The 13,092-nt window shown below is 35.7% G+C and overlaps 3 protein-coding genes across 3 annotated transcripts; 2 read left to right on the top strand and 1 right to left on the bottom strand.

Moving 5' to 3' along the window:
• Window positions 1–119: 119 nt before the first annotated feature.
• Window positions 120–2,833, bottom strand: Tsp_07001 (putative thyroglobulin type-1 repeat-containing domain protein; the record flags this gene model as incomplete). The annotated part of the gene is made up of 8 exons (XM_003380807.1): window positions 2,722–2,833; window positions 2,538–2,653; window positions 2,388–2,487; window positions 2,267–2,317; window positions 2,077–2,178; window positions 1,156–1,395; window positions 664–692; window positions 120–232 (listed from the first exon to the last, which is right to left on the bottom strand). Coding segments are annotated over exons 1-8 (863 nt in total), but the record flags the coding sequence as incomplete, so codon positions are not given.
• Window positions 2,834–3,521: 688 nt separating this feature from the next.
• Tsp_07002 (conserved hypothetical protein) lies at window positions 3,522–4,131 on the top strand. Its single transcript, XM_003380808.1, has 3 exons — window positions 3,522–3,617; window positions 3,789–3,876; window positions 3,998–4,131. Exons 1-3 carry the CDS (start codon window positions 3,522–3,524, stop codon window positions 4,129–4,131), a joined length of 318 nt encoding a protein of 105 aa, XP_003380856.1.
• Window positions 4,132–10,384: 6,253 nt separating this feature from the next.
• Window positions 10,385–12,650, top strand: Tsp_07003 (hypothetical protein). Its single transcript, XM_003380809.1, is given in 12 exon segments — window positions 10,385–10,397; window positions 10,434–10,459; window positions 10,988–11,089; window positions 11,119–11,187; window positions 11,314–11,427; window positions 11,521–11,578; window positions 11,639–11,703; window positions 11,817–11,853; window positions 12,248–12,299; window positions 12,429–12,468; window positions 12,487–12,532; window positions 12,631–12,650. 12 exon segments carry the CDS (start codon window positions 10,385–10,387, stop codon window positions 12,648–12,650), a joined length of 642 nt encoding a protein of 213 aa, XP_003380857.1.
• The last annotated feature ends 442 nt before the right edge of the window (window positions 12,651–13,092 follow it).

The following is a 13,092-nucleotide window of genomic DNA, read 5'->3' on the forward strand; positions in this document are numbered from 1 at the left end:
GGTGTTCTTTTTATGATCTCAACTGCTTTTTGCCCTTTGCGGATTTTGCAGTCTGTTTTTTCTAAAATTTTAATACTTACAAGTGATTTTCTTCAGAGATATGACGCTTTCATTTTTACACTACCTTCTTCTTGCGTATCTGCAATTGCATTTTGTGAGGATTTTTCTCTGAGACCGAAACCATTGCCAGCGGCGGCATTGCTGCTTGCCCAAAGACTTGCTGCTTGCAGTCCTCAAAAGATTACCTTTATTACACAGTGTATGTGTTGTGGAGAATTTTGGGAGGGGGATGGGTGGAAACATGCGACGGGATTTCTTTGAGCAACGGGAAAAGTAGCAGCACTACAAAATGCAAGCTCTACATACCATTTACCGGCGATGAAATAGTTTCACGCTCATCCATCATCATCATCAGGCCATGCTGTTTATTTTTGTTGAGCGAAAGCAGTAGACGAAAAGCCACTATGAAGCATAATTTGCAAGTAAAAAATAAAATAAAATAAAATAAAGCATAGAAAACAACAATAAGCAACAAAGCAAGAGAAGTTAAAGTTGCCAAGCATAGCATAGCACAGTATGAATTGAGGAAATAAAGGTTAAAGAAGCGCGGCAAAATTAGCAATCAGGAGTAAGCTAGTAGCACACAAAAAATGATGCACTCACATTACCTCTGATCACATTAAGCGAAATTCCTAAAAAAAATATCATCTATATCTGCACATATGAAAATGGCAAATTTTAAGTTGTTCTTTTAACAACATCACTAGCAGTTTCAAATGAAAGAATTATTTCATCATCTTATGTTAGTTAGAGTTAGAGTTGAATGTGCTAAAATTTATTAAATATTTGGTGCATTTTTTCATCTTTAGTTCAACATTTATCTTCTTTGTTCACGTTTAACATCAAATATTCTGTTGAACAAATTTACATGAATTATTATGAATTCAATTGTTTTTTGCAAAGATTGTTGATGCAACATTTTTCACTTCTTTTGACGAGAATCTGAGAGGTTTTTTTTGTTCACCTAATAATGTTTTGTAAAAGGAAAATTATTCCATCCAGTGTTGAGTTAAAATCTTGCAGCTACAATTGCAGCTGAAAATCTAATTCAGAACAAATCGATGAATATTTTGTAATAGTGTTTGATAAACTTACTGTTTATGTCGACACCCATGCACACTGCCCACTCTGAGCGGGAAATTTTCCTATCATGATCCAAATCACAATATTTCGGGAAACGATCGGCACAGCTTGTCGGCTGAATAATAGCCGAATGGACCATTCGTCGAAGATTGCGCATCTCTTGGGCACTGATTTTTCCATCGCGGTTCAAATCCAGGCGATTGAATTTCCAATCAATTATCTTTCTAGCAGGCTGATTGATGACGCTAACATCTGAAATTGATTTCAATTTTTTAAATATTGGAAATGAAATCAATGCAAATAGCGCAAGCATTTATTATCATTTACAAATTTACATTCTGTAATTCTAAAAACGATCGTGTTGTTAATACTTCAAACGCATTCTTGCGCCATATGGTTTTGTTTGATTATTTATATAATTTTTGAAAAAAAAACTTTTAATGTTTTCTTCTCTTAAAAAAATGGTATTATTTATAGCACAATTGTTGATTAGATTATTTCGTGGTGATTAGAGCTTTTAAAACTAAAATTGAACACCAATGATGATATATAATAGTCGTCTTCTGAGCACGGTATTATTGAACACTTGTTGACATTATGAGCAACTTGAAACGCTTAGGAATGAAATCTGTGTTTGCTTGCTTTCTGCATTCCAAAAAGCAACAAATATGCGAGATAAGCACGGCGTTTGTTGAATGATCAACAGAGGAAACGGCGTCAAAGCAATTTCCGCACGTGATTTGTTATCCTGCTGCTATAGTTAGTTAGTTAGCTAGCTAGCTAGTTGGTAGTTATTTATCAGTGGTGGTTAATCTGCACTTTCAGTGCAGTTTGCATGTTGTTAGAATTTGACTAAGCCATACAGACAACAGGAGGAAAATTGTAAAGAGACAATGCAACAAAATAACAACGACAATAGTGAAATAATTATACCGCTGAAATGTCGCTCTTTTGCATGTTCTTCGCGTTCGTATTGCATTTGGAATAGCTTGATCAGATTGTTAGTGAATATTGATCGATTGGCAGTGCTGCATTCTAAATGAATGGAAAAAAAAGAAAAAAAATTAATTAATTAAGATACGAGGAGCACTGATTGAAATCAGTTTGAACGCAACTTATTTACCTCTTCTTTTTTGGCCTTGTCCATTTTTGGAAGATCGCCGACCTACCTTTCCTGAAAGATAGCAGCCTCTTTTTCAGCTACAGCTTCTATAGAGTGAATGTGTTGTATTGTAATTTTTTACCTTGTGCAAGACACATGGGTTTTTTGAATTGCGTCGAGGTTCCTGGGATCGGCTTGCCCGCCGTTGTCACGCACCAGCAGTATCCGGTTGACTTGTGGCACTGAAAATATGTTCACTACTGTTGAAATGAGATTCACTGTGTATTCGCACCTGTACTGAGGAGAAAGAACCGTCGGGCTCACATTCGGGAATGAACAGCGTCGTCACGTTCTTGGATGCGGCCAAATTGTTTTGGAAAGCACGTTCCAACAGACATCGTCCTTTCTCTTCAAAACCAACATCCTCATCTCTGCATGAGTATGATAAAAATATTTTGGCAGTCATCTTCGCTTACCTGAACACGGTCCTTGATGTTTGACTTGCACAGGGCTGCCGAGGCATTCAACTCTTTTCACTTCGCACTTGCTATTGTACGTTCGTCCGTCCGTGCCACAGACAGGGTCCATTGGTAGCGTATCCGATGTGCAGATCACATCCGCGTTGCAGGAGCTGGATGTTTTCTAATGAAAAGTCAAAGTTTACAACTAATTTATTATTTGCACAACTCAGTATTCAATTATTATTTCACTTCTTTAATCAGCATCAATTTTAATGAACGCGATCAGGGGACTGTTGAAAATTATTTCTATTAATCAACCGAACCAATCATCGGTCAGCTATGTAAACTGATTTTGCGATTTCTATTTTATTTGACGTCTGTCCGTAGATATGAGCTTCATTTTTTATTGCAAACACAAGCAGTGAGCGTTGAGCAGCAGGTTTGGATTTTTGAAATTTTTGCTCGACAAACGCAAGCTAAGCTTCGGCGGAAGGGAGATTGATTTTTTATTTATCTGATTAGAAAACAAACAACCATTGCGAATTCTGTCCAGAAAATAAATAAAACCCAACGTCAATCACTGACCTACTGTTTATAGTACGGCGGCACATATTGCACATGAATTCATTGGGTGACAATTATTGGAAGTTCTCTTGGTGACAAGTTGACTGATATCAGACTGTCGAGGGGAACGGACCAGAAAAAAAAGGACAGAATAAAGCTGAGGGTAGTTGAATGAAACCCACGCGGCGAACGAAATTGGTGATGAACTTGAGCTAAATGTGATTGATGATAATTGATGCACGCAACTGAAAATGCTCATACTGAGCTATGATGAAATTGAAACGTCATGCATACTGTGGAGCAATGCAAAATTTTTGACCATTGAAGAAAAGCCTTTGTTTTGTTTTGTTTGTTTGTTTGTTTCTTAGTTTGATTTTGACTGACTTTTTTGCATGTTTAATGGAATTTATCCAATAATCATTCGTATGTTGTGGTATGCTGATACTGTGTTGACTGATACCTAGCGTGATGTAGGTTGGAATATAGTTTTTTTTTTATTATAGTGGGATTTTTTTAAGTTGAAGTTTCACAATTTTATCAGAGCTTTACGCTTCATTGAAAACGTAGAATTTCATCGTTTCACCCGTTGTACATTGAAAAGAAATGGTTAATCAATCAAAACCAAGAACCATCATCAATCAAAAGAGGGTAATTTTTCAGTGAAAGTTAACTTGGATAGTTTATGATGGTGATTCACAAAACGTTGATAAATTTAAATTATTTCAAGAGCAGTTTAAAAAAATTTTCAGTCAACAAGTTGGTTTCACCGTTGAACGTTGTGCCATCAGTGCCAGGCAAGTGGAATCATCATCCAAAGCTGGCGCAACGACGGTAATTAGTAAATCTCAGTTGAACTTTTGATGCGCAATGCAATGCAATGAATGACTAACCGTTGTTCGAAAGCAAACATTCTCTCGGTCATTAACTGAAAAGATTACTTACTACTTGAACTAGCCTTGCTAGCTTGAACTGGGCTAACTGAATTGCCTAAGCGGAAATGAAGCACGCAATGTTTGCGTTGAACTGCATGCACTTTTGCAATCTCGAATCAATAGTAGGAATAGTAGTAGTAGTAGTAGCAGTAGAACCACTAGTACACCACTTTTTGCTTCTTCAATCATCCATACTTATTGTATTTCTGAAAAAAGTGTGCATTCTGATTGTTTTTTTTTGTTGGTAGCAACTTTTCAACAGACTGTACAGGAACTTAGGAAAAAAAGAAACTATGCAAATTTAATCAATAAACAACATCCTTCATGTTTTACCTGTTAGTGGAATAATATGCTGTTTCGAAAATCCCACTTGCTCTTGGCAGTGAAAAGCTGACAAAAATTTCAGCAATGATTCCAATCACTTTCGGCTTTGTTTCAGTCAGAAGGTCAATCAGTATCTTTCAGTGCTTTGATGGTTATATTTATTATACAGAGCTGCTTTTTTAATTGTCATATTTCGAACACCGCACTGAGTATAATTTATATTTTAAAATATTACTTATACAACTGTTTTCAAGTTTAAGTTTAGAGATTGATATATAAAAGCAGAAGAAAATTTAATCTATTTACCATTAAACTAACAGTTAATAATAATAATAATAATATCTAAGACGGGGCATAAATTTTGGTAAGTAAAATACAGTTAGACGTGGTGGAAGAAGGCCTGCTTGTTACTTACTGTTTTTCCTTTGGCAAACAGCACCCCCGCTTTGTTTGCTTGTTGACAAAATCGATATGCTACTGGGTAAATGTTAAATTTTCTTGTAAAAAATTAACTACTAACTCTTCAATTCCTCCTCGAAGAAAGCCCATTTAATTATTATCATTGCAATGTGTGTGTGTGTGTGTATGTGAGTATTTTGTACGTAGATGTAAGAAGATTTAGAGAATAAAGTTGCTCGTAATCAAGGTGTTGAACAGCACTGCACTACATTAAATGAAATGGTAATATAAATCTGATGATCTTCGGTTTTGATTTTGAAAATTTGTTTACATTTTCCTGCTTATATATAAGTCATTTTGAACCGCATACTACTCAGTAATAGGAAAAAATTACCATTTTTCTGAACCAATAAACACTGCTACTTTATTACTTTTTTCTACCAGGTACTTATTGTCCATCTTCCGAAGAGAATAATGTTTTTTACATACTTTACTTCTCAACAGAGGAAAAGTTTGAAAAAGGATGTGGATTTTTTTAGCTCATAAAATTAATGGAATGTACTGAATATGTTTGCATTATGCGCGGTCATTACTCTTGACATTCTGTTAACTTACAATGGTGACACATAAAGCATACCACTGGCATCCTCTGGAGAAGCAGAGGATTAACAGAGGCGTGTTTTTGGGTCCTGAAAAAGGGAAGGGTCGGTCACCGTGACCTGGTGTCACAATGGCACCGCCGATTTGCTTTTACCCTCACGCTACTTAAGAATACCAAAAAAATAATATATCGCGTATAATAAAAGTAAAATGTTCAGCTCACCGAAGGATGGACAACTGGTGTTGACGCTTTGCTGCATATTGTACAAAGCAGAAAAACGATTGTTACTATGCCAGGTTTGATTTTTTCGCACATCGTGATTCACCGTCAATCTTGTTACGGAGGATTTTATTTAAATTAAGCTTCCGCAGAAAGCTCAATCTAAACGGTCATGTGGTGCAGCAAACGAGAGAAGCGTGTAGAAGAAAACAAGATGAACGGGCAGATCCATGTTTGTTAGCTTTAGCACATAAGCTGCGCAGAAAATGACGCACCAATAAACAGTTCAGTAAGCAGATAGATAGTTTGAAAAAAGAGGGAGAGCAGTATAGAAAAAAGGATCCTTTGACAAAAACAACAATCCACGACTGGTAAGCAACAAGCAGTATTCTATCTGTATGGCTGCAATGGCCGACACTGTTGAAGACGGCCGTTACTTAGTCTGTGGGTGTTATAATGGCGATGGTGTCGACCTTTTTTCTTTTTGTCTTCACGGACAATGGTCGAAAGCTGCTATACGGCACAGGTGACGTCCTAGATGTTCATGGGAATGCTCGACCGACCAGACAAAGCGGCGTCGTTCCAATGCGAAAATTTGGCGCGCCATCTGCTGCTCAACGGCGATTGGTCGCTGAGACAGCTCGAACCTTGACCTGAGTTGCTGTTCTTAGTGTGTGGAAAAAGCCGTGAGGTTGTATCCAATTGACTGTAGTATCTTGCAACTGGCTTGGATCAGATTTTAATTTTTTTTTTCTTTGGTTCAGGTCAATGAAAATTGCTTGCTTCCTTTTTTTTATTTCAATCATAGACGCACAGCTATTTTCACTCTGACCTAGTCGAGAGCTTTGTTTTACGCTGTTTACATACACTAATCGCAATTATTACTATTATTCTTTGTCATGCTTTCAATTTGGATCAAACATCTCTGTTATAACATAACAAACGCTATTCAGTTGTGACATTGTTGTGCAGATAAAAATCGTCTCATCTTCTTCAATATGAATATGTCAAAAATTTGAGCGACGCATTTGCGTTTCAAATGTTCAAACTTAAATATTGTTCATTGTTGAAACGTTAAACAAAGCTTCATCTTCCGTTGAAATAAACTCATTGTGCAAATAAAAAAATATTAACAATGTTTAATGTTCAAACAATCTATGCATCAACGAGACGAGATGATTCATTGATTAAGAAATTGTTTTTTGCTACATATATCACATGAACTCTCTAATTAAATTAACTGATAGCGCACAAATATGAACGATTATTCAGTTTGTTGTAACTTTATGTTTGAAAACATTTTGAATTGATAAAAATTTTAAAAGTCAACAAAATTATCTTTATCTTAGACTTAGTTATTGATTTCGATAAACGAAATCGAACTATAACGGTTCCGCCATCTTGTAGCCCAAGTTTCTTTACTACTTAGACTTGGGGCTTCTCAGCCTCGAAGTCCATTGTGTGCCGTGCTGATTTTCATTAGAGACTGCAATCATGATCAGACAGTACAATGTGATCATGATATCTGCGATTAATATCATGAGAACATAATTAGTAAAATCCATTATAGTATCCAATTGATAATTAAGTTAATATGGATTAAAGGGAATGGAGAATTCATGTTGAAATGATCATTGAACAAAGAAAGTTGCTTTTCCACAGCGAAATGAAGTTTTTCAACTACTTGTTTATCAATTAGAAGCGCCATTCTAGTAACACAAGTCAAATACAATAATAATATAATTATCAGTAAAATGTCGGTACGATTGCACATAAAATATTTCTCCACTACTGCTTTCCATACTTGCACAACCAATGAATGGAAAATAAATCGTTATATTTATATCTTTGGGTGTTATAGTTTTATGTTTCAGTTGACGTTCTATTCGTAATTTAGTGGGATAATTTCTTCAGTGTTGGATTACGTTAATGCCATCATTCTATAGGTCATTTTGTAACATTTATGACGCCGTTTTATTAAACAACTAGACATTATCATCTTATGGAAACAGAATCGAAAGCATAGGTAGGAAAACAAGCAACCAAAATATGGAAAAGATAAATATTATTTTAACATTAATTTATAATATATTGTGATTATGGAAATGTAACTTATAATTAAAAATTCTGTAACATACAGTAAATCGTTTGCTACTCACTGATAAGAAGGTTAATATTTTGTACTTCTTTAATTTACGCCATAATATTATTTGTGATAGACAGAGACTTTCATCTGTAACGTATTGAACATTTTGTTGTTGTTCAGAAATTACTATAATCTTTGGTGTTGGCTCATTACATTGTTATTATACGTTTTCAAAGCATACATGCATTTCTAGGTCAGAAGAGTAACTTTATGCAAATGTGATGGTAAGCACTGCCGTTGGCATTCTGCTACGTGCACTTTGTGCTATGCAAATGCGGTAGCAATGTTCCTTATATAAATTTCTGTTTATTGAGAGAACTGCATTATAGTATAAATGTTCGCTGCTGAAGGGCGGTCTATTTACTTACTGCATTGCGTTATATGGTCATTTCGATGCTTCAATGCAACAATTACGTTGTGATTGTTAGACTAAGAATATGAAGAAACCACGAACATCGGTTACAAAATGTATGACTCTACGTTTGCTTCATACGTCATTCCTGACAGGTCTGCTGACAGGTATGAATTTTCATGTATTTGCTATTTTTCATACAATAATTTCTTTCTTTCTCTTGGCACACTGCACTAAACATGCGCGCTTTTTAAGCTTTTCGTAGTTGTTTGATTTTAGTCTTTTTGAATGGAAACTAGCGCATTGTTCTTCAGTAATGATGTTCAATTAATATTCGAGACCTTATTACGGCCAAGCCAATACATAATAGCACTAATGGTATATTTTGCTATAGTTTTCAATAGTCCTTACAAATCCATTTGTAAAGTAGTACTCTGACATAGCAGTTGAACCCCTCCCGCCTTATCTTTACAGCCCACTGTAATGTTTATTGCTAATATAACATACTTGCCCAGTTGTTTAAAGGAAATGTCTGTCACCGGGATACTGCAGTCGCTCAATCCTATCCCAAAATGCTTATAACTGCTCATATCGTGCACAAGATTGTTTCAGCATGACGTAGGAAAGCTGCTGTTACGTGGAGAACACACTTTTTTACTACCACCTTTGATACTTTCAGAATGGCAGTAACGTTCCCTTCATTTTTGAAATGACTCCTTAAAGTTTCCATTATGTCATTGTATTGCCAATAGCACTGATTTATACAGATGCACGTATTTTCTGTCATTGAGAAAATAACTCAATGCCCATCAATGTTGTCAGTATTGATAAATTAAGCAATGCCTGAATGTTATACGTGAAGATTGAGTGGAAGAACGCATATGACAAATTCCACCTCCATCCTTCAACCTCTCCCTCATTCCTTCCTGCTATGCTGTCCCGCCCTCCTTTCCTTTCTAATGATCCCCATCATTGAGCTCGTAATAATACTAAGCTGAACAGAGATCGCATTAAACTGAAAATTCTCCCCACCCTCCCCCCCCTATATTTCGAGCTGAATGAACAGCACTTAGCTGTTTTCATTTCATAATAATCTAATTTCTAATAATTGTTATCGACTAGCAATATAACCAAATCCAGGCTACTCGTGATTCTTTTGTTTTATTCTTTTCATAAAATGCAATACAGAATTGTCACCCGCATAAGTTTGTTGAATTCATTGCAAATCGCTCAGTTACTGAATTTCTGCGATTAGGGTTTTTCTCACATTGTATGTGGCGCGCTGATGCAGTTCTCAACCAAGTTTGCAGTCTTACTATAAATCATCATAAGGTTTAAACAAAAGTTCAGTTTAAGCAAAATTTCAATAGTAAATAAGCTGTCAAGTGGCATGCCCACTGGTGCAGCCGCTTACCATCATTATGTCTACGCTGCGCACTTGTTAAATTATGTGTTTAAATAAATTGTATATTATAAAATTTCTGTCGCAGTTATCGTCATAAAATTTCATGTCAACTGTTTAATTTTCCCTGAATCTGAAAACGTATGTTATTTTCGAAACTATTTTCAGTGGGAGCTATTTTTTATTATCCATGTAATTTTGATTAGATGAAAAACATTGATAAAATGTAAATTATTTAATCACCTTGTTCTTTTAAGCAACTTAATCACACAACATGCATAAATACGCAGTGATAGCATTACCGTTTATTTTTAGTAATTTGCGATACTTCATGTTAATAAGTTTACGTTTTAGGTAATTTTAGGGACAAAATTTGCATAACAATGCCATATTACGTACTAATAGGAAGTGTGTAAATAAAAACGTAATAAATTTCATCGTCTCGTTTCATAATGTTGCTCATAATGTTTATTTTACTGCGCTATTACGATGGAAAATTAGGTTGTTCTTCCTGAGGTTCCTGAGCAAAGTAAATAGTCATTTGCATAATTTACTTAGTATTATACATCTAATCAGAGAACTTCGATTACATTAGGTTATTCAGTTCAATGCAATGCTATCAATCTAGCACATGGTCAACTATAATTCCGCTCTTCAACACCATCCATGAATAACTGGTAAGTTGGATTTGATATTTTGGTAGTGGTATGCTATGCATGTTACTTTACTTATATGGTGAATGGGAACTGACGGTTTTTTTTTCTATTGTTGTTATTGTTAACTTTCAGGTACATCAGATGCTGAAGAAGAAGAAGTATCTATTTCTGTTTTTTATTTCTAGATGACTGCATTAATATAATTCACTTTTAGAATTTACATTGTTTTATATTCATATCAATGAATATGAAACAACCAAATTCTGAAAACTAACTGAATATGGTAACCATGCATCATGATCAATATTCTTTGCTTTTTACTTGAATTTTTCTTTTAAATTTAGATTGATAGTTGCAGTGCCACTAGCGCCATATTGCTTTCATTCTAACTGCAGCACTAATGTTAAATTATCATGTATATGGTATCATAGATTAGATGCCCTTGATTCAATTCTTTTAAGAATTGAAAATTACATTTGCCTTGCTACGTTTTGAAAATGCCCAGATGCAATCTATTATCAGTAAAGACAGGTAAAAGCTGTTGAACAGTGGTTGTTGGAGTTGCTGACCTAGCGTTCAAAAAACGTATGACATAAAACAGTAAGTGTTGAATTTGTTTAATTAGATAGCAAGACGATAGGCGTATTATAGATATATGTAGAGTTAGGTGACTTCTGTAATTACAGATTACGTCATCAGCTGAGTTTTTATGGCGTTCGTTTTGCTCTGGGCAACGTGATAAGTCATGCTCACATCATTTCGTTCTAAATTTGGCATCACAAACATCCGTAAGTATTGAATTTGCTCCTGATTGCAGTTGGATCGTACAGTGTTTGGTCCAGTGACGTTTCCCAGTTGTTCTAGTGTGGTTTCACTTATCATAAAAGTAAGAAGGAATGGATTGTAATTGTAGCAGATTCCCTGAGTCAGTCGAGCAGCGTTCGTACAATTCCTGACAACGTATTGGTGCTTGTTGCTGATAGTGCGTTTCCAATGTGATATGACAAATTAGCGCGTAGCTTTTGTTTATAATAGCTGTGGATTACGTCATCCCATGAAGCTTGTACCGTTTGCAACCCGTGTTCGCATAGACGTAAAGGCGTTTCCTAGCCGTCCCAGTGTCCCAGTTAAGTATTGAATTTGATTAATTAGATAGGTGGAAAATGCGAGTGTTACATGGATTGAATTTGAATATCTATAATAACATATACATCATTAGCTGAACTGTTTTCAAATTACTTTCGCTCTGGACACCGTGCTTAGTCGTGTTCACATCAGTTTGTTCTAAATGTGGCATCACAAACATCCGTAAGTATTTAACTTGCTCCTGATTGCAGTTGGATACGTAAAGCGTGCACATTTTATCCATGACAGCATTACATTAACATCAAGCGAATTCGACGTTTCTTCTGATGGCCTTCTGAGTTGAAGTTGACGCAGTGACGTTCATCATTGGTACTAATGTGGTTTCACTTATCATAAGAGTAAGAAAGAAATAAATGTTTGTAATTCTAGCAGACTACGTTGAGACAGTCGAGTAGCGCTGGTGCCCGTATAGATCTTTCATGAGTGCGTTTCCAATGTGATATGACAAAAATTAGTAATTAGTTTTTGTTTATAATAGCTGTGGATTATGTCGCCTCATGAAGCCCGTACTGATGCACTAGTTTTCACCTGACGTTTCAATAGCGTTTTCTAGCCGTCCCAATATCACAATAGTAAGAAGGAATTTGATATTATGACAGCAATGAAATGTTAAATAGATGCTGTTAAATAGATTTTGTTCTTGATAGCAATGGATTACTTCATCATCAGAAAACTTTTGTTCAGTCGCAGCCGATAGCACTCTCAAATTGCGTTTCCTACGGTTCTGATGTTTTTCCATGTCACCCAAGGTAAGGAATTGCATTATTTTTTGTAGAATTGTTTTGTATTTAAAGTTTTAGTGCGTAACTGTGAAGACGAGAGCCGCATCTTGAATGATCTCCATCGAATATGGTAATTTTTTATTGATTATGCTGCTGTTATTCGTCTTCAATTTCTTTAATATGGCTGTAATATGGTATATAACTATATTCAGCTATGTATTTTAGAATCATGGCATGTTTATATTAAATTCTTTATTAGGAGCAGTAGAGAGCGTAGAGTACTGGTACGTAGCATCAAAGTGGATAAAGTAATGCAGGTAAGTAGAGTCGAAGCGGTAAATAATACAGGAAAATGGACTGCAGGTAAGTATTGAAGGTAAGTACGATAACGTAGGGTGCAGGTAAGTAAAATGAAAAGGTAAGTTGTGCAGGTAAGTATAAAGAAGAATGATATCGTATAGTTAAGTGGATTGAAGTGTGACAGTGTAGAGGTAAAGGTAAGTATGAGGCGTAACTCTACACTCGGGAGTACGGGAAAGCGCAGTTAAGAAGTGGGGGTAATTCTAAAACGTAAGTATAGAACTATGTAAATTTTCGAAAAAAAACCTGAGGGAATGCCCTGGGCGTCGCCTGAAAGCAAATAAAAATTTGCATATCCCCCTGAAGGCAAATATTGTGCAATAAAATGCTTTAGGCGTAGCCTGCGGGAATATGCAAATTTTTATTTGCCCTGGGGCATAGCCTGAGGCGACGCCTGCGGCTAAATTTCAAAAAATTTCGAAGTTTTCAAAAAATTGCCTGAGGCATAGCCCCAGGCGTAGCCTGAGGGCAAATAAAATTTGCATATTACCCTGAGGCGATTAAAAATTTGCATAAAACCTCCCTGAGGGCAAATATTGTGCTATAAATGCCTGGGGGATAGC

Source organism: Trichinella spiralis, assembly GCF_000181795.1.
Source record: "Trichinella spiralis strain ISS 195 chromosome Unknown Scfld2, whole genome shotgun sequence".
NCBI lineage: Eukaryota > Metazoa > Nematoda > Enoplea > Trichinellida > Trichinellidae > Trichinella > Trichinella spiralis.